The sequence below is a fragment of the Centrocercus urophasianus genome, unplaced genomic scaffold (genome assembly GCF_019232065.1).
Source record: "Centrocercus urophasianus isolate 14NV4802_14NV808 unplaced genomic scaffold, USGS_Curo_1.0 seq_34, whole genome shotgun sequence".
In the NCBI taxonomy this organism is placed as follows: Eukaryota; Metazoa; Chordata; class Aves; order Galliformes; family Phasianidae; genus Centrocercus; species Centrocercus urophasianus.
Window position 1 is genome coordinate 6486262 of NW_024884911.1, and position 21898 is coordinate 6508159.

Genomic DNA, 21898 nt, shown 5'->3' on the forward strand with positions numbered 1-21898 from the left:
TGTCCTGGACCCCAGCGTGGCCCAGCAATACCCCCACACCACGGGGCTCCCCCAGGAGCTCCCTCCGACCCGCTGGGCTCAGGATGCTGTTGCTGCATGGGGCTGCAGGGGGTATGCAGCCTTTGATGTCAGGAAAGCAATTAATTGCAATTGCTGTAACATTTGCGATGCTTCAGAAGCCTTGCGTTATTCCCCGTGTTGTTTTTGTTGGTTGGTTGCTCAATACAGGCATGTGCCACACTGCTTTGGTGACAGCAGTGCAGGGTAGCCGCATTTTTGGACAACGTTTTGTGACAATTTCTTAATTTCCTGAGTGAGCACAGGGTTCTCGGGCTCTCCTTCCTCTGCCAGAGAGACTATTTGCTCACACAAAGTTCTTCATTGTAATAGGGGAAAAAATCAATTTGATTACTTTCATGTCAGCATGCATGTCTAATGGCTCAGAAGTTATTGCAGCCATAAAATATACAGTATCATTCCTCTCTCACTCTGAGATTTGACAGGATTAATATAGTCAGCATGAAATCTTAGTCATAAAGCCGACCATAAGCGATGGTAAAATTAGCCGCTGAAATCGTCTGCTTATGGAGAGCATCTTCTGCTTTTCCTTCTGGGAGCAAACACCACAGGCTGGGTGCATGGATGGGCAGTGCAGGAGGGCTGTGCTGCTGGGACTGAGCTCCATGGGAGGGTTCCTGGGTGCAGAGCAGTGGCACGCTCCTTTATCCTTGGGTTTGTGCAGAGCGTTGCCTTTCAGGGCTAAACTTACTTAAAAATTCCATTAAAAAATAACTTTGCTGCACACGAGTAATATTCTCTGAAACACAGCCAGAATGTAATCTTGTGTTGCGTGGGAAGCAATGGGATTGTTTCCCTCCGAGGGTCTGTGTGCCCTGCGCCCACGTGGGGTTGGGTGCAGTACGGTGGCTGCAGTGCCCCCAGCATGGCCACTGCTGGACGTGGGGGTCACAGTGGCAGCCCCCAAAGGCACCTCCTGAAAGGTGTCTGCAGGATGTAGGAAAGAGGAAAATGAGCCAAAACCCACATAGGATCCTGCATCCCCAAGCTCTGCGTGGGGGTCCGCAGAGCCCCCCAAGCCCAGCAGGACCAGAGCGGGTGCTGGTCCTGCTGGCTGCCTGTCCCAAGGCCCGGTGGCAGTTTGGGTCAGCAGTGCTGGAGCAGTAACACACCAACACGGCAGGCAGAGCGATGAGGCCTGGGCACTGCTGGGCTGCAGGCTGGGTGGTGGCACTGGGAGGAAAGCACGTGGCACAGTGGGGCTCAGCAGGGTCACCAGGCACCAGCTGGGCACCTCGTTGTTCTGTGATGCCTGCACACCCCGGAGCAGTGAGGGCAGTGGGAGGGGGGACAGCGAGGTGCTCGAGATGGAGCTGCTGCAACTCTTCCATTTTAATAATAGATTACCATTAGTATCCACCCGATATAACACGTGCCTCATTATTGCTTACTCAGAATAATTTCTCCTTATAGAACCTTGGAACTTTATTTGCTGAGCATCAAATATGCAGCAATGCATGAATAGTTTTAAGACTCGATCCCCTCAACTCATATACTGTGCTTTTTTTTTTTTTTTTCTTCCCCCTCAACCGTGATTGAAGTCAAATTAACATATTTACCTCCAGAGCTCGTTAAAAAATTCAGGAGGTGGTTCAGAACCGTCTCCCATTGCTGGGTTTGATGCTGGGCTCCCTTTCTCAGTAGAGCCATGCAGACCTTTGACTCTCAGCCCTGCGCTCCGCTTCCTCCCCAGCACTCAGCAACAGATGGCAGCGGTGTTACTGCCGCCGCGCTCCCCAAAGGAAGCACTTTGTTTTATTTTATTGGCTTTTTAGGATGGGGGAAAGGGAGAGGCAAGGAGAAGGAATGAGTTATAATAAATAACACGGAGCCCTGGTTGCTGTTTCACTCTGCAATAAGGAAAGGTGTTGCAGCGCCGATGGGTGCAGGCTGTGCGGTGCTGTGCGGCCGTGCTTTGCCTTGGTGTATCTGCAGGTGGAAGCTGTTTCCTATAGTGAATCACAAACCTGACTTTTTCTTATATTTTTCTTGTATTCTGACATCTTCCCATGGGGAAAAAAAACCAACAACAACAACGAAACAAAACTGTGTGTGAATGCAGATGTTTGAAACCGAACCGAGCCTGCTGCTGTATTGCTCAGAGGCTTCTTTCTCCTTCCCAGCCCAGGAGTTGTCCTGCCCCGTGCTGTGATTTATTTCTGAGGCAGCAGGGTCTCACAGAAGCCAAACTGCAGTGATCCCAGTTTCAATGCTGTGTGTCCATGGAGCCGTGCGCTCTGCCCATGGAGTGGCCTTGGCCGTGTTGGAGCCGTGGATGGGAGGTGCTGCAGCAGCTCTCTCTGCTCCTAAGTTAGGAAGTGATTGCTGCAGATGTTGTTCCCTGAGCAGTGGGTTAATACTTGGTGGTTAGCATGGTGTAGCAAAAAAAAAAACAACCCAACTTATTTGTTTGAGGTTTCTGGCTAATTGCCTCGCAAGTATTGCAGAGCGTTGCGGCACATTTCCTGGATTTTGCAATTGGGATGGTTCTGGTCTAACTGGTCAGAAAGATTTTCAAAATATAGGAAGAAATGGGGAAAAAAAAAAAAAAAATAGAAATCGCTCACCACGTTGCTGCAAAAAGCAGAAGGTGCCAAGTGCTCAGCTGTGTGGTGAGGCAGGGAGCAAGGCCAGAGGGGTCAGCCCAGCCCTGGGGCTCCATCTGAGGTGCAGCACCAGGCACCAGTGCAGGCGTTTGGCTTCCTGAATGTAGCTCTTCAATATTTTCCCAGGCAGGAAAAAACCATTTGCTTTTCATGCAAAACATATAAATCTTGGAAAAGTTCCCAAAGTTGGGTGTTTAACTGCTCAGTTTGGTGCAGTCTGTGGAAGAAGAGGGTTTATTGCCATGCATTATTTTTATTTTTCTCTTTGAAAGGAGGCTGAAGTGTTTGCGAGGCGGATGTTTCCAGTGCTGGGGATGACCAAGAGCAAAAAGAGGGGCAGGTTTAGAAGGGACAGCTTCACCTCATAGGGTTGGTATGGCTGGAGGCTGCTTCTGCTTAGATCCATAGAGTCATTTGAGTTGGAAGGGACCCTTAGAGGCCATCTGGACCCACTCCCTGCAATGCACAGTGACACCCATAGCTCCACCAGGTGCTCAGAGCCCTGTACACTGACCTCAGGTGTCTGCAGGGATGGGGAACCATCACCTCTCTGGGTGCCCCGTGCCAGTGCTTGTGTTAGGAATTGTGTTGAAACCTGCCTGGTTGCTGGTTGCTCTTTTAATCTCGTTTGCTTGTTACACCTGTGCTTTGCTCCAGCTGAAGTCCCTCCCTGGGGCCTGCACAAATCTGACTGCCTCTGTCCCAGCCCCAGGCTGGGAAACTTGCTCGTTGCTTCTTGCCTCACTGCTGCCTGCTGAAGGCATGGGCAGTGCCTTTGCCATAGCAGTTCTGTTTGTGTGCATGGGGGGGGGATAAGGAGGGGCAAGGAGGGACCCCCAGCCCCAACAGCACCATCCTGCAGCACTGGGACTGCCTGCAGAAGGATCCCTTCCTTGTCTCTGCATTGCTCCTTCTGCTCACCTAAGATAACTGCACAATTACACGTATACAAGCATACAGGGCATAGGATTTTGTTGTTTTTTGCATAAGATGGCTATTTTTGAAGTGCCCTTATATCCTGGAAACCACAAATCTGACCATCTCCCATTCTCCCACCAGCACCTTTCCTGCTCGACCCTGAGCTGCTCCTGCATCTCAAAGGCAGGATGGCAGGGATGCTGGCAGAGAGGACCTGGGGCATCCCGGTGGCACCATCCTTGAGCCCCATCCCCACACCTGTCCCCATGCCCTGACCCAGTGCCATCTTTCCATGGTGCACTCCATGCAGGGACAGGACAGGGGGAGCAGCAGGGGGAAGTTTAGTGCTGCTATCATGTAATCCTGCCGTGAATCAAAGCAACTTTTACAAAACAAGATTCTCTCGCTGTTGCAAAAGAGCTTTGGGGAAATCTGGTTTTTGTGGTTAAGGATCTTAGTCTGATGCACAAGGAAAATTATGTGTAGCTTTTATTTGGCCCAAAGGATTCTTACAACATTATCCGTATTTCCTTTAATTTGTGGGATTTCTAGTAAATGGGCTTAAAAATAGGTCTGGGCAAAATGCCAGGGTACATATGAACAGCAAAAGGAAAGCTCTGCGCGCTGAGCGGCTCACTTTCACTTCTCCCTCCATGCCAGCTGCATTAACTGGGAAAAGGGAGTAAACACTCACCTTTTGGGGTTAAATGTAATTACCTCTCTGGAATTCTTTGGAGGTAGATGCTGCAGAAAAGATGCATTTGCTGGGTAATGGCACACACGCAGTGTTTGCGTTGAGCAGGCAGTACGGCAGGGGAGGGAGCAGCGCTGGTTGCTGGGCTGGCAAAGGGCTGGGAGCCCTCCAGCAATGGGGTGGTGGTGCAGGGCAGGAGTGGGGCAGAGCACAGCAGTGCTGGATACATGCAGCATGTGGGGTGTGTGGTTCTGGGAGCTGGGAAGACCTGAGTGGGTTGGCCCCATAGGCAGCGGTGTGGGAATCACCTCCAGCATCTCCTCTGTGCACGGAGCTGGATGTGCTGGGGAGGTCCCAGCTGGGCACTGTGACAGCTGAGCCCATCCTTCAGGCTCACCCCTTCATGGGTAAGGTTTCCCTGAGACCTGCTTTTGTTTTCCAAAGCCTGCAGTTGAGCTCACAGCTGTGGTGTTGGTGCAGGTTTGGCTGCAGGCTGCTGGTGGGGACCCTGCTCCTAGAATAGTCATCCGGCTGCACCTGCTTAGAAAGCCTTTTGGATGTTCTTGTTAAAAAATAATTGCTTTGGGGTTGATTTTCATTCTTTCTTTTTTTTTTTTTTTAATGTTTTAATGGAGAAGCAGCAAATTTAATATCTTCTGTCTTGGCTGTGTTGTGATTTACATTTGATTTTAGGCATAATTAGAAATGCAAGTAGAGCGCTTTGTGTTTTACCTCTGCTTCAACTATTTATGGCATGATATGCAAATGGAGCAAGCTATGAATATTAAAGATCAGAGCACGTTACAAAGTACCACTGCCTTGAAGGAGTTGGTAAGGGTGCAGGCCAGGTTCCCTTCTCTGCAGGTCAGTCCACACCACCTGCTGCAGTGCCATCATCGACCTTTCAAGGTGCTCTGCAGCACCAGCAGGGAATCTTCAACGTGTCTCACGTGCCAAAATGGAGCGGCTTCCTATGACTGCGAGCCCGAGGGAAGAGATCTTGCTGTTCTCGCTGCTTAGACCTATTTACATAGCATTATTTTGGGTTTGTTGACACATCTGAAGTCGCGTGGAGAGCGGTCTTGCGTTCTGGGCGGTGTGGGGCTGGGCAGTGGGGCTGTGTGGCTTCAAATGGGGCTGCGTGTGCAGCGGGACGCACTGAGGGTGCAGGGGATGGGCTGTGGGATGCAGTGTGTTGTATATGGGGAGCAGGGAATGCCCCGAGGAGCAGTGTGCTTCTCGCCTCCGAGGGATTTAAATTACAAATTTTGACAGAGAAGATTGTCAGCAGTATTCAAAACAGAGCAGGAATTCTTTTGAAATGCCGTCGAGCTGCGCTGCAGCAGTTGGGAAGTTTGGCACGTGAGAGTTTGGCCCAGGAGCTGCTGCCAGGGCTTTTTGTCCTTTAAAACTCAGTTCATCTGTATGCAGCGTCCCGCACTGCCCAGCACAGCGCTGGGCTCAGCATGTGAGGCTGCTGGCCTGTGGGGCCGGGGATCCTCCTCCTGTAACAGCCACAGATAGCTTTATGCTTGTGCATCGAAGAAAAGAAGGATTTGTTGGTGCTTGTGGCCACAGGTAGAAAAAACAACCAATAAACCAAATAGGGATTTGGAATCGACTTGTGATCGGCTGGATCATTTATCCGTAATCGTTAATTGTACGTCCTGTTGATGGGCTGACGTGTGCTCGTTGGCATTAGGCTCAGTTCCATCTGCAGCATCACATGAACATGAGCCAGCAGTGTGCCAGGGTGGCCGAGGAGCCAGCAGCATCCTGACTGGTGTCAGAAGAAGTGCAGACAGCAGGAGGTGATCATTGCTGTGCACCTGCAGTGCTGTGTTCAGTGCTGGGCCCCTTGCTGCCAGAAACACACTGGGGCCCCAAATGTGTCCAGAGGTGGGCAGGGGCTGCGATGGGTCGGAGCACAGCGCTGTGGGGAGCGGCTGAAGGATCTGGGCTGAGTCAGTGTGGAGGAGATGGGCTTCAGGGGAGACCTCATCTATCCTACAGCTCCTGGAAGGAGGTCGTGGTGAGTTGGGGCCGGCCTCTGCTCCCAGGTGACAGCGATGGGATGAGAGGTGATGGCCCGTGGTGTGCCAGGGGAGGCTCGGGTTGGCTGTCAGGGAGCAGTGCTCCTCAGAAGGAATGGTCAGCACAGCATAGGCTGACCAGGGGTGGTGTGGTGGGTTGGGAGTGGGCTTGGGGGTCCGTGACCTCTGTGATTCTATGGAAGGCTGGCATTGGCTCCGCTGTGCAAACTTCATGTGTCTGCTCAGGGGCTGTGGGTTCACGCAGTGCTGTGGGACTGCAGTGGGGCGAGGGGCTGGGACCGCCCTTCAGGCACCTCCAGCCCCGCAGAGTGCACCTTCCTTATCTGCAAGCTGATCTTTCCATTAAGGATCAAGCTCAGATGCAATTGTAGCTTCACTTTAGAGAGCACTAAAAGTTTAATGTAGAAACATTTTCCTTCGCCAGAACTTTTTGGCAGCGTCGTTCCCTGATGCTAAAATTCCTCCAGAAGCTCCGGAGCTGCAGAGACGCACTGCCCTCAAAGGGTTAATGACATCATCCCGACTGCTTTTCCTTTTTAAAGCAAGGAGACAAATCTGCAGGCGAAAGTCATTAATCGGAGGCAGAAATGGAAGCAAAGTTTCCCTCCCCTCTGCAGTTTGGTGGCGGTAGGCTGTGCAGTAATTGAAAAGTAAAGCAATGGAATTATCGGCTCCTGTCCAAACGGAGCACGACTTTTCTTTTTTTTTTTTTTTTTACAACCTCCATTGCATCAGAACTCGGCAGTATTCCTGATGTCCTCATGTGTGTTACTGCTGACTCACAGACTAACTTGCACAAGAAAAAAAAAAAAAACCCAGCAGGCAGCAGCTCCACCATACTAGGTAATGAGCTCTCGCAAGGAGCGGCGCTGCTGTGCTGTAAGCTTTTCTAATTGACCTTTTAAGATATTTACCTTATTTTAAGGCTCTCCATTCCGGCGTGGCGTGGCGGCAGGGCTGAGCCATGCATGTTAGGTGCTGCCGCTCGGCTGTTGTGTGCGAGGAGAATGCAATTCAGCATGACACTTGGTTTTCTGCTGCGTTACTGCGGGCTGCCTTGGGATGGATGCAGGAGGCGCGTGCTGCAGCAGAGGCGGAGGGGCTCCGGGTGCTTTCTGCTGCTCCTCGGGGTCACCCAGCTGCTTTGTTAGGTTGGAACAGCCCCGAATTCTGCAGGATAGTTTGATTTCCCATCCCTGCCTCTCCTTTACCCCTTTCCCTGTAGCAAGCTGCAAAAAGAAAAAAGAAAAAAAATAATAATTCCTTGTTGCTTTTTCTATTCTTGCATGTCCTTGCTTGAGAGCACTTTAAAACAGCGATGGGAAAAAAAAGAAAAACAAACAACGAAGGAGTGGACGGTGCCGGCGGTGGCACAGCGAGGTGGGAGCTGCCCGGAGGGGTGACCCGGCGCTGCCACTCACCTTGCAGCAGCGCGGAGCTGCGGGCATTGCGAGCTGTGTGCCGCCGCTGCCACTAGCACTGCTCTGCTTCCCGTGCTGCCTTCCAGCCTGCTCTGTGCACGGTGCTCCTCGCCCAGCTGTGCGTTTTGCCTCGCTAAGCCAGCAGCCTCTCGCTGCTGCGGGGCTCGGGGCTCGGCGCTGCTCCCCGCTCGCTGCTCTCACTGCAGGGCTGTGATTGCGGTGCTGCAGCACAGCTGCTCCCCACCCGGCCCTCGGCTGGCAGCCCATGCCCGGCGCAGGCACTTTGTTTGACCCGTTCCCTTCCCATCCTGTCGTTACAAGGGGGGATGCGGCCCCAGCCCTGCAGCTGCAGCCAGGCTGGCGCTGAGCATCCCCATGGGGAATCCTGGTGCTACAGCACCTCCCAGCTCCAGCCCCGCAGCCTGAAGCCCAAGGATGGCATATTCTTTACATTACTTTTTTTTTAATTTTATTTTATTTTCCCTCCCTCTTAACCTCTGCAGAAGAAAAGAGGGGTTCCTGTTACTGCCGGGCTCCCAGGGACACAGCTTCACCACTCTGTTGTGCCACGAGTGCTCTGTGGCCTATGGGGAGATAGGGCAGGGACCCTTTGTAGGGCTCTTCTGCCTTTTTTAGGCTCTTTGAGCTTTTTCTGTTGGTGGTGGTGATGAAATCTCCAGATCTCATTGTAGGCTGGCTAAGGAAAAGATGATTTAAATGAATTATCTAATTATTTCTGATTACTCCCATGGGAGCTCTGATGCCAGCATCGTATTCCGGATCGATGCCTTTCTCTTTGCCATTGGTTCACCCCGACCTCTCAGGCCTCAGAGAAGAGAAATTCTTCAGGGCCGAGCGATCCTGCACAGAACCTGAGAGCTCACAGCACTGCACTGAAATGTTGATGAGCTCCTTGTGACAAAGGCTGTGACTTCTTGGGACCATGCAGAGATGCACCGTTTCTCCTGGCCTGTATCAGAGCTCAGATAAGAGGCTTCCATTGGAAAACAAAGCGATGTCTTACTTTGGTTGTCGCGTACCTCGCATGATTCTTAAACACTTATGGGGTGTTCGGATGGAATCGGGTTTTGCCCAAGGTTTCGTGTTGGCAAGGAGCCACTCGCTTGTTGTTTGGTGGGAGTGGTGCTCCCAGTCAGTTTGGTGCTGTTTTGCCCCCCAAAAAAGGAGGAAAAAAAAGAAAAGAGGTGTTTTTGAAGTTAGACATTATCACTCGTGTTGCATCCGTGGTCTGGTCATGGTGCTGACTTGTGGCTGTTGGTTGTAGGGATGGGAGGTGCGACGGGGAACAGGCTCTGCTTGTCTTTAGGCCATATTTATTTGGCTACCAATAGTCCTGCCATAGGCAGGTGATGGAAAAGAGAAGGGAACAAAAAAACAGCGCTGGGCTCCTCTCGGAGTCATTTGGGCTTTCAAAAGCTCACTGGGATTTGCCTGCAATCCTGGGTAGCGTATCCAGAAACCGGCTCGGTTTTGGTGACTTTTTGAGACGTGGTTGTTTGCAGAGCAAATTCTAAGCAATGTGAACAATTCCTGTCTATTCGACCAGTTGTGACCCCGCTGTGTGGCACATGGGAACCCCATCGGTGCCTCCTGGTGCTGAGGGCGCACTGGTACCCACAGCTCTGTGCTCTGAGTGCGGTGAGGACAGCTGGGTGTGCAGCAGCAGCTCGCTGCCATTCTACAGAGCAGAACTTAACGCCCCACGCAGTCACTGGGGCAGAACTTAATGCACCAAATAGGCACCAGGGCAGGAGGTGTGGAGTCATGTGTGCAAAAATGGAGAGGGGTTGAGCGCGAGCTCTGCAGCCCGTGTCCATTCTCCCCATCCCATCCTTGTCTAAGAGTGCCATGGCCTTTAATCTCCTGATTTTTCCCTGCCTGCGACCATCTGAGCAGGGCCATGGAAACAAATCCTAGGGCAGTAATCGGAATAAAAACGCTCTGGGTAGAGAGATAAGTAAGCAAAGTAAGGCCCCACCCTCTTTCCCAGAAAATAGCACCAAACATGCTCAATAAACGCGAAGGTAATTTAAAATCTGAATCCAGGAGACAATGTGACTAGGATTTCATTACTTAAGCAAATGGATTTGCTTTTAGTGGATTCAGCCACAGACTGAAAGAAGCTTTCCCCAAGGGGTAAACATTTTTCCTGCATTTGAAAGGCTTTCTTGTATGTTATGGGAGGGGGGGGGGTGAGAGGGAGGTGGATCATGCCTGTGGCTGCCCACAGAGCACCTTTATTTCACACTGACCCGGGCTGTCCCTTTGGGGTGGTGGCACTGGGGTGGTGTGGGGTGCAGAGCTGCTGGGACCCGGTGTGGGATAAATGGGCTCGGGGTGCTGCTGTGTGGGGTATTGGGCTGCAGGATGCTGGGGCTCGGTGTAGGGATGCTGGGGTGTGGGGTGCTGGGGCTCGGAGTGGAGATACTGGGGTGTGGGATGCTGGGGGCTCAGTGTGGGGATGCTGGGGTGCAGGTTGCTGTGGCTCAGTGCGGGGCTCTGTTTGGGGATGCTGGCTGCAAGGTGCTGGGCTCAGTGTGGAGATGCTGGGGTACAGGAGATAGGGATGCAGGTGCTGGGTGCAGTGTGGGGATGCTGAGATCAGTGTGGGGCTCAGTGTGGGAATGCTGGCTGTGGGATGCTGGGCTCACCGCCCCTTCCCCAGCTCGAGGAGTCACCAGCAGCAGTGCCAGCGCTGCAGACTGTTTGGAATAGTTTAAATGCTTTGACACTCTGGATGTACTAGATGGCAGGGGAGGCAGTTTACAGCGTAATTCATATGCAAAACTGCACTATAAATTTAAAACCTGTCTCAGTTGCCGTGGCACCACTAAGCATTTCATCAGCATACAGTACAGTATTTCTGCCATCTTTGTTTGCATTGCAGTGACTCATCAAAAGTCTGTCTTGTACCAACACTGAGAGCATTCCTCTGGCACTGATATTTCTCTGTTTTTAAAGCTTCGGTTTGAAACTGGCATTTACTTCAGGTCCCTAATCAAAGGGCTCTATTCATCGCAGAGAGCAGCCTGAATGTTAATCTGCATCCGGCCTATTCATTTAGATGCTATGCACTGCCGTGGAGATTTGACTTGGTAAGAGCTTGAGCTCCAGCAGATAGAAGCAAAGGGCTCCGCGCTGCTTTCCTCCCCCGAGCGCTCGGCGTCCCCGCACAGTGTGGGGTGACAGGAGGGCAGGGGACCCCCGGACACGGCTGGAAGGTACGTGCCCTGCTGGCGGGGGGGCCGCCAACTTCCTCGCTCGGAAGGCTTTTATTGAACCGTGCAGATAGAATGAAATTGGCTCCGAGCGTTCCCTTTTCTTCCTGTTACCCCGTGGCCTTGCGGATAGGACTTTTGTTGGGTTGGTTTTTTTCCCCCCCCCCAGCACTGGGAACAGAGCAGCTCTTTGTGGGTTATTTTCTTTTCGGAGCAGATTTTTTTTTTTTTTTTTTTTTCCCAGTCTTTCTCAGATTAACTTCAGTTTGGCTTTTTTGTTGTTTTGTTTTTTAAAGTGATGTTCTCCGGAGCTTTCAGTCCTCCTTAACCACAGTCTGTACTCAGCAGCATCGGTGGCAATTGAGATTTTCAGTTGTTTTCGATCTGCCGGACTGCTGCATGGAGCCCTGGGGGTGTGGGGGGGTCCTGGGCTCTGGCTGTGAGCTGCTGAATGCGCAGTGCTTTGCTTTGCCTTAGTTGTGGTGCACAGGAGGCACTGATGCTGACCATCTCAGCTTTGCGCACCGGCTCCACGCTGCCATCACGTTTACTGAGGATGTGGGCAGCCCCGAGGTACTGCAGGTGGGGGCTGCCCTGGGCCTGGCCGGGCCCCCCACCCTGGGCTGTGCTGTGGGGTCTGCGCCCCGGCGGCACCCAGCGTGCCGCAGTGTGTGAGATAAGCGGTGTTTTGTTCGGGGCTCGTTCTGTTGAGAAAGGGTTTAACTGTTGAAATGCTTCCTCTTTCTGGCGCAGACGGGAAGGTTGCTTTAGAAAGTGCTTTGAGATGGGAGCGCTGACGGAATGCCGCCTTTATCTCGGGCAAAATGGCACTTTGCTTTCTAAATGTCTTTTCTGTAGTTTCAGCGTAGCCGGCGGTGGTGGTGGTGCTCCTTATATAACGCTGCCCAAGGTCTGTCTGCTCTCTGTGCGCTTTGCTGTGCTCTCTTCTCCCATTATGGGTTCACATTTTGCTGTATAAAGTAAACCCCCGGGGGAATAAATCAGTGGGGTTTATTTAAACAGACCGCAACTTGAAGGAAATGTTTGAGTTTTGGAACATCCCTCGCTGTCCTCCATGAGCGTTGCTTAAGAGCGTCGATAAGCGATTTTATAAGGAACTGCTTTGCTGCGTTGGCTCCAACCACGGCTTGGAGCCTTCGGCGTTACCGTGTGCCTCCGAGCTGTCTGAAAACACTGTTTCTCTCTCCCTGCCTTCTCCCTTTTTCAGATGTGCCCTACTTTGGATACCCCTGCATTGAATGCCTGAGGAGCTCCGGCGGATCCTGAGCCATGTCGCAGATGTTGCACATAGAGATTCCCAACTTTGGGAACACCGTGCTGGGCTGCCTGAACGAGCAGCGCCTGCTGGGGCTGTACTGCGATGTCTCCATCGTGGTGAAGGGCCAGGCCTTCAAGGCACACCGTGCCGTGCTGGCTGCCAGCAGCCTCTACTTCCGAGACTTGTTCAGCGGGAACAGCAAAAATGCCTTTGAGCTGCCGGGGACGGTGCCCCCTGCTTGCTTCCAGCAGATCCTCTCCTTTTGCTACACCGGCAAGCTCACCATGGCGGCCAGCGAGCAGCTGGTGGTGATGTACACGGCGGGCTTCCTGCAGATCCAGCACATCGTGGAGAAGGGGACAGACTTGATGTTCAAGGTGAGCTCGCCCCACTGTGACTCTCAGACCGCCATGATCGAAGACCCCTCCTCAGAGCCGCAGAGCCCCTGCAACCAGCTGCAATCGGCCTCTGCGCCCTACGTCATGTCCCCCTCCATGCCCATCCCGCTCCTCACCCGGGTCAAGCACGAGAGCCTGGAGCTGCCGCCGGCCGCCGTGCCGGGCCTGCCTGCCAAGCGGCCCCTAGAGCCGGGTGCACGTGATGGCCCTGCAGGAGCAGGCCCCGCTGCCGGCCCGCTGAAGCTGTCGCGTGTCTCCTACTATGGGGTGCCCAACCTGGCCTCCCTCCTGCCCACCGTGCAGCAGGTGCAGTACTCGCAGGGGGAGCGCACCAGCCCCGGCGCCAGCAGCATCCCCACCACCGACAGCCCCACGTCCTACCACAACGAGGAGGATGAGGAGGACGACGAGGCGTACGACACCATGGTGGAGGAGCAGTACGGGCAGATGTACATCAAGTCCTCGGGAGGCTATTCTGGTAAGGAGCGCGCTCTGTCCTTTGGTTTTCCGCTCTCCATGAGGTTTTGCTCGGTCCTTCTGCACTGGGTTGGAGCTGGTTGGTGAGCTGGTGGCTCTGTGGCTTTGCTGGTTTGTAGACAGTCTGGCGCTGGGACATCCCGAGGGCAGTGGCCACCTCCACGTGTGTCACGTGTCCTCCGGTGCCGTGGGTCACCTTCTGGGCTGTGTGAGGCGCCTTCCCCTCATCCCAGCCTTTTGAAATATGCGGTGCAGCATGCTTGTGTCCCTTCCTCCAAACGTCATCACGTAAATCATACCCATAGATGTTCGATGGGAACAGCTGTGGGAAGGAGCGCAGGAGGACTGCTGTCCACCTTCCTGCACTAACAGCCACTCCGCTGCCAGGCCTGCCTGGTGCACTGGAGTCAAGCAGGGAAAAGCACTTCGAGTCCCGCTGATACCATTTTATTGCTGTATGGAAGCAAGCGCATCCATGACTCCTCTCAGTGGAGATGCTGTTCCACCATCAGAAATATTTGCCTAGTGAAGGACCCTCTAAACCTCTCTGCTGTGTCCCCACCGCAGTGCCAGGGGTCGGGGACAGGCTCTGTGCATGCACAGGGCTGTGCCAGCAGCCTGCCCTCAAGCTGAATTCAGGCTGCTTTCTTCCACGACGGGTTTGTTTTTATTTTGTTTTGTGTTTTCTCACTGTAGAGCACGCAGCGAGTAATATGGGCTTGTCCTCAGCGCTGAGCGCTCGGAGCATTATTCTTCAGAGAAATGGGATTATAGCCTTGTGTGCTGTGTTTGCCTTTCGCCGTCATGGGGCCAGTGCATAGAGAGCAGCAGAACAAAACCCATCCTGCAGGCTGCCGGGAGCCCGGGGCAGGGTGAATGCTGTACCAAGCAGCTCTGAGCGATGCTCCGAGGCCTGGGAGCATCCTTGGGCATCCCTGAGCCCTTTGGTGTGCGTGCAGCGGGGCGTCATGGTGGAGGGAGGCTGTGCTGCTTTCTGGGGGGGCTGTTAGGATGGAGCTGTGCCCCATGCAGGGCTGCGCTGCCCTCAATTTCTGCTATAATTTCTCTTCCGCAGCCGCACGTTTCGAGGGAGTTTCCTGTTTTAATGAAGCCAGCTCTGGTGTCGGGCTTCCTGGAAAACGGGGCACACAAAAAAAGAGATTAAAAAAAAAAAATAAAACCTAAGCTATTCCATTATAGTCGGGACTTGTAGAGCTAACTGTGTTTTAATTACTCAAGATAAAGCGTACCCTCAAAAGGTGCAGAATAATAAAACTGTAAGATGGAAGAGAGCGAGCCGGCTAATCCCACTGCTGGCATGGAGCTCCTGCAGCCTCACAAAGGTTGGGGGGAGGGGGCAGCCGCTTCAAACAGATTGCCAGGGTTTCCAGGAGCCCCGTTTGGAAAAACAAAAACAAAGCGAAGGAGAGCGCGGCACATCGAGCCCCGGATTTCAGGCATTTCTTCTTTTTCCTCCCCCTATTTCTATGCTTTTCACCCCCCCAGGCAGTGCTGGGTTGGCTCTGACAGCAGCGTTGCCCAGAGCTGAGCCCCGAATTCGTGCTTGTTTGCCCACCCCCAGCCCTGTTCTACGCTCAGGAGCGATCTCCGCAGCCGGGCTGTGAGATGTGCACTGTGACCTTGGCAAAGGGCTTTGCTGGGAGGAGAGGAGCGGGACGCAGCCTTGCTTAGTGCTGAGAACCTGCAGTGTGAACCTGAGGAAAATCCCTGGGATGAGGGGAAGGAGCTGCAGAGGAGCACGAGGACAGGTGCACACCTGGAGCACCGCGGTGGCAGCGCCGCAGCAAAGTGCCCGATTCCATCCATTGCTCCGGATGTGGAGCTGCTGAGGCTCAATGAGGTTCCTAACATCTGATCGGAGAAACGCTCAACTCGAGGAGATGTTAAACAAAAGCCAAAGTATTTTTATCCCTAATTACAGCGCCGTGGGCCCACTCTGAAGTGGGCTGCAGCAGGACGTGCAGATGCGCTGCTCTGCGCGCTGCTCCCGGCTCACTGCTTGCACCTGCAGCACGCTGATGCTGACGGGAAGCAGCGGGGTTGTGTGAGGTGAGGCTCCGACCCCTCTGCCTGTCACTGCTTTTTTTTGTTTTTTAGGCAGAGGGGGGAGATCTGGATGCAGCAGAGCTCCAGGATGGCAAAAGACTGGGCTTGGAAGTTATGAAATCCCGCACTGACAGGAGCGCCTGTCATTAAAAATTCATCTAAAATAGCCATTATGGAAGAGTTGTGGTAATTAGCTGAGAGAATAGTTTTCTCTCTCCTGGCCTCTGATTCCTGACAGTGAGGAAGGAGGGCACGGAGCAGCCCAGGATCTGCAGTGAGCTGCCCTGAGCTGCTGCTATCCATAGGCAGCAGGAGCAGTGCGAGCAGCAGGGCTGGGCAGGAGGATGTCACCCATGAGGGATCGGGACGTCTTTTAGGACTGTGGGCAGCATTGGTTCCCCCTGGTTTTGCACAGGAGCTGTGTGTGCATTCACCCCGTGCCCTGGGTCAGGCACCGCTGCCCTTTTTAGGCATTAAACTCATGGCGGTTTCCCCCCCGTAAAGCACAGATGTTTAATTTTAGGCTGGCAGATGTTTCACTCCTGGCTGAGGTCTGCAGCGAGGCAAGATAGGGGTATTTATAAAGCGGTAATATTTTTCCTATACTAATTCCAGATTACCTCCCTGTATAAATAGGTCACAAATCAAATCTCTGCATTCCAGCACGTTGTTATACATGTCCCGTTTGTGCAATGTAAACCAGCACAGGCAGGGCTGTGCCGCTCTGAGGGCTGGCTGTGCTGTGCCAGGGGATGCTGCGGAGGGGGGAGACCGTGGCCTGCAGGATGTAAGCTAATGGGGTAAAGCTGTTTGGAGAGGAATTCCTCAGGAGAGAAGGTGAAAATGATCCATGCGTTGGCACAGAGCAGATGGAGGTGATTTTGTAGCCGTGGGCTCGTGACTTGTGGCTTCCCATTGCAGCTCTGCGCCCGGGCGCTTTCCACTGCAGTGCTCTCTGCTGCATCCTCACAAGTTGCAGATGCAAAATGAAATCCGTGCCTGGCGTGCAGCTCTCTCTGCTTCCTCTGCAGTGCTTCCTGCTCCCCTGGCCGGGGTGGGCTCAGTCCAGGCAGAGCTGCCCCAAACAATGCCCGGCATTGTTCGCGTTGGAAGGAGCTGCTGCCCTCTGAAGATCCACATTAATTAGCAGCGAATACTGTCCTGTTCTTCCAAGCACAGTGGCCAAACAGAGTTGCTTTCTTTGAGAACATGGGAGCAAAGTGTCCCTTGTGCTCTGCATCTTTACATAACTGTTCTGTGCCGTGCCGGCCGTCTGCTGGGAGCAGTCCTGAGCATCCTAGGGCTTGTTGGTGGCACCGAGTTTGTGCTCGTGTTGGATCGAGGCTGATCCCAAAAATGAGTTGTGCCCATGTGTAAGGAGGAGTTGGTAGACAGCAAGACAGATGTGACCAAAGTGTATTAGTGGATTGCCCCAGATTTGTTTATCAATGGGAAATCAGTGTGTGAGCAGTGGTAGAAGGGTGTCTGTCCCACCTGCTGCAGGGGCTGGCTGCTGCATTGCTTGCACAAAGACCTGGCCAGGCACTGCTGCAGGGGGGCACGGCGCGTGCAGAGCATTGCTAAGGGGTGGCTGGGGTCTACAAAGCCCGTCGTGCACAGGTAGCACAGAGAGCACCGGCTCTGTGCCACAGCCCTGGCTGCCAGCTGCTGCTTCAGGGCTGTGGGAGCACGGAAAGCTGTGGGTGAATGTTGGCTTTGGCTGTGTTTGCACTGTGCTCGGCCAGCTGTGCGCTGCCCGTTATTTTTGGGGTGCAGCAGAATTGTGGCAGTCCCTTCTGTTCCTGCCTGCGCACTGAGCACAGCTCTGCTGTGATGGAGGAAGGTGCAAGCCTGGAAGCAGAAATGTGGTCCCAAAGTGCTGTTGCTGGGATGGTGCAGCGGGTCGGCCCCGTGCACTGCAGGGCTGCTTGGTGTGCTACTGCCCTCCGAATGGGTCTGCAGATGGGGCTGTTGTATGCAGAGAGGGGAAATGTGATTTCAGCAGGAGAAGCAGTTAGGGTACCGAAGGAGGTATTACGGAATTTGGGTGATCTGTTGCCTGTTTTGGAGCCCACCGTTGGGTTGCCAACCCACCCCATGGATGCCTGGGGAAGCTGTCTCCACATGCACGCCCCATTTGCAGGTGTGGGGAGCAGCCTGCCCACACCAGGGAGTCAACTGGAGGCAGGCGGAGCATCGCTGGGTGCAGGAGCCTTCCGTGGCACCAAGCCCCTCTGCGGGCTGCACTGCTGCCATCCAGGGTCTTGTGGAGAAGCTGCAATGCACCCTCCTGGTGACACCACACCTCCCCCGTGCACTGCATTAATCTATTTCCCTCTTAATTTTTAAGTTGCACAAGAAAAGCCGGAGCAGATCCCGCTGGAGAACCGCTCCTGTGTCCTCATCCGCCGGGATCTGGTTGCCCTCCCAGCCAGTCTCATCAGCCAGATCGGGTACCGCTGCCACCCCAAGCTCTACTCCGAGGGGGACCCTGGGGAGAAGCTGGAGCTCGTGGCAGGTAATGAGGGGCAGCACCTCTTGGCTTGGGAACTGCTGCAAACCTCTGCTGCTGTCCTGCCTGAAATGTGTTCTTCCTCTTGTGCCGCTGCAGGAGCCGTGCGTGCCCTTGCTTTGTCTTTCTGGATTATTCATCACCAATCATCTTTAAAAAAAAAAAAAAAAAAAAAAGTTCTGAGTTTCCTTTAATTTGCTGATAGAAAAATGTGTCATTAACAGGATTTATTCAATTGAATTAATTTAGCATTTTAATTGAATTCTGCAGCTTGTGTTCTTCCTGATTGGTGTGGGCTGCATGGCAGTTGTATTTGGATTTAGATGCACAGATCTTTTTTTTTTTTAGTATAAAAAAATAATAATAATTCATCAGACTAAAAGATTTACAAAGCAACGGAAGTGAAATTGGTGCCGGTGAGCAAGCTTTGAAAAACCCATCCAAAAATGGGGGGGTGTTTCAAGCTGCCTGGCTGGGAGGAGGAGAAGGGATGGGATTTGCTTGGACCTTTCCCCCGTCCTTATTTTCAGAGTGGTGGGAAACGTGCAGTCAGTGGGGACCTGGCTGCCCCCCAGTGCTGGGTTATGGCCCTGCTGGGTGCAGGACGGAGCCCTTGGGCTGCTGCCATGGGTCTGTATTGCAGAGACCAGTGCATGGCTGCAGTGCCCAGACCTGATTCCAGCCCCACGAGCCGTGGGCTGCTGCGCTTTCCTCCACGCTGCAGTGCCCCATGACACAGCATGAGCTGCTTCCCCCCACCAGCTCACTGCATTAGGTGAAGTGACCCGTGCAGTGCCCTGCTGAGGGACGTGGCAGTCCCACTCTGCGCTCCTTCATCTGTGCCTGATTGTCTCCGGGTCGGAGCAGGATTGTGGCTGTGCTCTGCAGAGGGGGCTGGTAGCACTGGGCAGATCTGTGCTGGCAGACAGGAGCTGTAGTTTACGTGGGATCAGGAATATTCATTTTGTGCCCATTTACATTTTGAGTGAGACTTCTTACAAGCACGAAGCGGTGCGGGTTATTTCCACGGTGCACGCTGCAGGCTGGGGGCACCTCAGCTTCATTTACATTTTTCCATCTGGAAAAAGAGATGAATGTCTGTACCCAGCAGCAGCTGCCTGGGCTGTTTTCCCTCTGCCAGACTGGAGCTGCCCATGGCAGCACTCAGCATTCCCTCTGCTGGTTCATCCCGTGCCATCGCACTGCAGCCCATTGATTGCTGCCCCGCATCCTTCAGCACGAGCCTCTGGGAACCCCCCCGAGCTTTTCCCTTTGTCTCAGGCTTTCCTGCCACCGTGGATTCTGCAAACTTCAGCAGCTCTGTCTGCACAGCCTTAAGCTGGCCTTGCGACAGTGGCAGTAAATCCGATGGGCGGACAGAGCGTGCGGAGCTGCTGTGACATCCAGAGCAGTGCTCACACATTTCCAACTGCTTTTGTGCATGAAATCTGGGCTCTGGGCACTGTCCCTCAAAGCTAGGAGGGATTCTGTTTCTCCAGTAGGTGTTTGTATATCTCGAGAGCAAAGGGTGTCCTTATTTCTGTGCTAGATGGGGATTTTGCTCTCATTTTACTGACGTTCTCCACTCTTTCGCTGGAGAAAAGAAAAAGCCAATCACTTTGGGCTTCTCTTCCTTCAGAGAGAACAAACAGTCCGGTTGTATATACAGTACCACGTGTTCTGTGTGTCTTTGCAGAGTGGAAAAATAAAATGCTCTTGTTTGGCTCCTGCAGACCATCCTGCACAGACCGCCCATTGCCGGGCTCTCGCCCTGCCCTGCAGCACAGCACAGCCCATCCTCACCCCCAGTTCTCCCTCTCTTCCAGGCTCAGGTGTTTACATCACGCGGGGGCAGCTGATGAATTGCCACTTATGTGCTGGTGTCAAACACAAAGTCCTCCTGAGGCGTCTCCTGGCCACGTTCTTTGATCGGTACGTCCTGCTCCCCGAGGGACCCCAAAGTATTTGCTGGAGTTGTGAGTGTGCTGGCAGATGATGTGTGAACGTGTCACCCCCTGGGTCTGCCACACGTCTGTGCCATTTCCCAGCAATGCCTGAACGATGTCCAATTCCTTGCCTTAAAACCTCCGATCTCAGTGCCCCTCCCTGCAGGCACTGAAGGCACTGGGTGCCCCAATGGGCCGTGGGTGCCCGGTGTGAAGGTGCTGCTTTGCCTCTCCTGCAGGAACACCCTTGCCAACAGCTGCGGAACCGGAATCCGCTCCTCCACGAGCGACCCCAGCAGGAAACCTCTGGACAGCAGAGTCCTGAACGCCGTGAAACGTAAGGAGAGGGGTTTGCTGCTGCTGGGGTGGAACTGCATGCCGAGGGCAAAGCCAGAACCTGAGCAGGGAAGGCCGTCTCTGTTATGCTACAGGGGGCGACGTTATGGCGAAATGAGGTGACAGGGAAGTTGATTTTGTAATGTCAGTTTTTTGGTCTGAATTTAATTTTTGGTTTGGCAGCATTTTAGTAGGAAGCATCGTCGCCACTTGACTGTTTCGCTGTGTTTTAAAACGTCTATTTCGCAGTTAATTATGGGGTGCTCTAAGAAGGAAATCAAAATGATGGCTTTTGGCAGCACTCAGTGCTGGATACTGCTGGACTGGGTCTGGCTGCCCTGGCTTTCGTGCCCTGGGCTGTCTGAGGCCAAGGCCTGGGGGATTGGGCTGCTGACCCCTCCGTAGGGAGCTGCCTTTGGCACCATGCAGCCCATCCCACCTGCTCTTGGTGTATGGTGGAGAGGAAGGGTTCTGTCACCCCGCTGGAGTCTGCATGGCATATTTACTGACTGTAAATGTCACCCTGAGCTCTGCTGAGAGGAACGGAGCGGCGAATGTTCAGAAGCACTGCAGGGTCTGCTGCCTGGGTGCGGAGCTCCCACAGCTCTGGCCAGGCCGGCAGTGCCCCAGCTGAGCTTTGCTGTTGTGTATCAGGGCATCCCAAAATCAGGATGATTTTTCAGGCGTTTCACAGGGAAATATCCAGTGCACGAGCTGTAGTTGGTCATTACTCATCACGGGTTTTGCTCTGTAACATCGGAGTTGTTGGTGGATCCATTGGTGGGTGCCTTCCCAGCTGGCGGCTGGGCCTGGTGGTTGGGAACCCACTGTCCCAGGGCTCGGTCCCTTTCCAGCCCCCTCCTCCAGCCCCCCATCTGCCCATCCCTCGGGCTGAGGAGCGCTGTTCTCAGTGTGGCAGGGAGCTCTGACCCCCATCCAAGCACTGGGCTGCAGTGAGCCCTGCACTGGGGCCTGGCGCTGCTGCCCGCCCTCCTCAGCGCCGTGTATCCCTGTCTTTGCAGTGTATTGTCAGAATTTTGCCCCGAGCTTTAAGGAAAGCGAGATGAATGTCATAGCAGCTGATATGTGCACCAACGCCCGCCGGGTCCGCAAGCGTTGGCTCCCGAAGATCAAATCCATGCTGCCCGAGGGGATGGAGATGTACCGCACCGTGATGGGCTCCACCACAAACAGCGTCCCTCTGGATCCCGAATTCCAGCCCAGCTCTGCTCAGGTCTTTGAGCAGCAAATCTATGCAGAAAGGAGGAGCGATTCAGGAACTATAGTAGCACTGAGAACTAACACAGTGAGCGTCGATCTGAGCAACGGATCCAGCCAGTCCTTCGAACAGAGCGAGGATGCCGAGGGCGCCGGCTCTGTCATACAGGAGGCGGCTGCCACGGATGCCATGGCATCGGATACCCAAAGCACTCCCCAACCTTTTGAGCAGGGCTCGGGCCCCTCCAGCCGGCCCGAAACTCCGGTGAGAAGACAGGATGGCACTTATGGAGGGACTTTATAGAGAGAGCAAACGTTTTGTGACCTATAAGGGATCTGTAATACTAAAGCTGCTTGCATGCATTACTAATACAAAACAAAAATGTGATCAAGCCACTTACCTACTGAACTGCTACTGTTGCCTGAAAAAAATGTGATTTTTATTCTGCTTGTATTTAAAATTTATGAAGGAAATAATCGCATTCGTTATACTGTAAACGATAGGTCTGTGGCGACCTACTTAAAAAAAGAGAAAACTATCGGGCTCCTTTTTTTGATATTCCTGAGGTTAGTCTATGCGATTGTAGCTTTTTTTTTCTTTTTTTTTTCCTTTTTTTTTCTTTTTTTTTCCTTTTTTTTTTTTTTAAATAAGGGG

The 21898-nt window shown here is 53.3% G+C and overlaps 1 protein-coding gene across 3 annotated transcripts in view; it reads left to right on the forward strand.

The window, feature by feature from the left end:
* NACC2 (NACC family member 2) overlaps positions 1–21866 on the forward strand; it is a 33947-nt gene extending 12081 nt beyond the window's left edge. Inside the window, exons 1-6 of one of the 3 annotated variants that reach the window (XM_042830967.1) lie at positions 10395–10887; positions 12239–13165; positions 17582–17749; positions 19570–19675; positions 19929–20026; positions 21048–21866. In XM_042830967.1, coding sequence (XP_042686901.1) covers positions 12301–13165; positions 17582–17749; positions 19570–19675; positions 19929–20026; positions 21048–21547 — 1737 coding nt within the window. In that variant the 5' untranslated portion in view covers positions 10395–10887; positions 12239–12300 and the 3' untranslated portion in view covers positions 21548–21866. The other 2 variants (XM_042830965.1, XM_042830966.1) reach the window with 2 other exon arrangements.
* Positions 21867–21898: the final 32 nt, after the last annotated feature.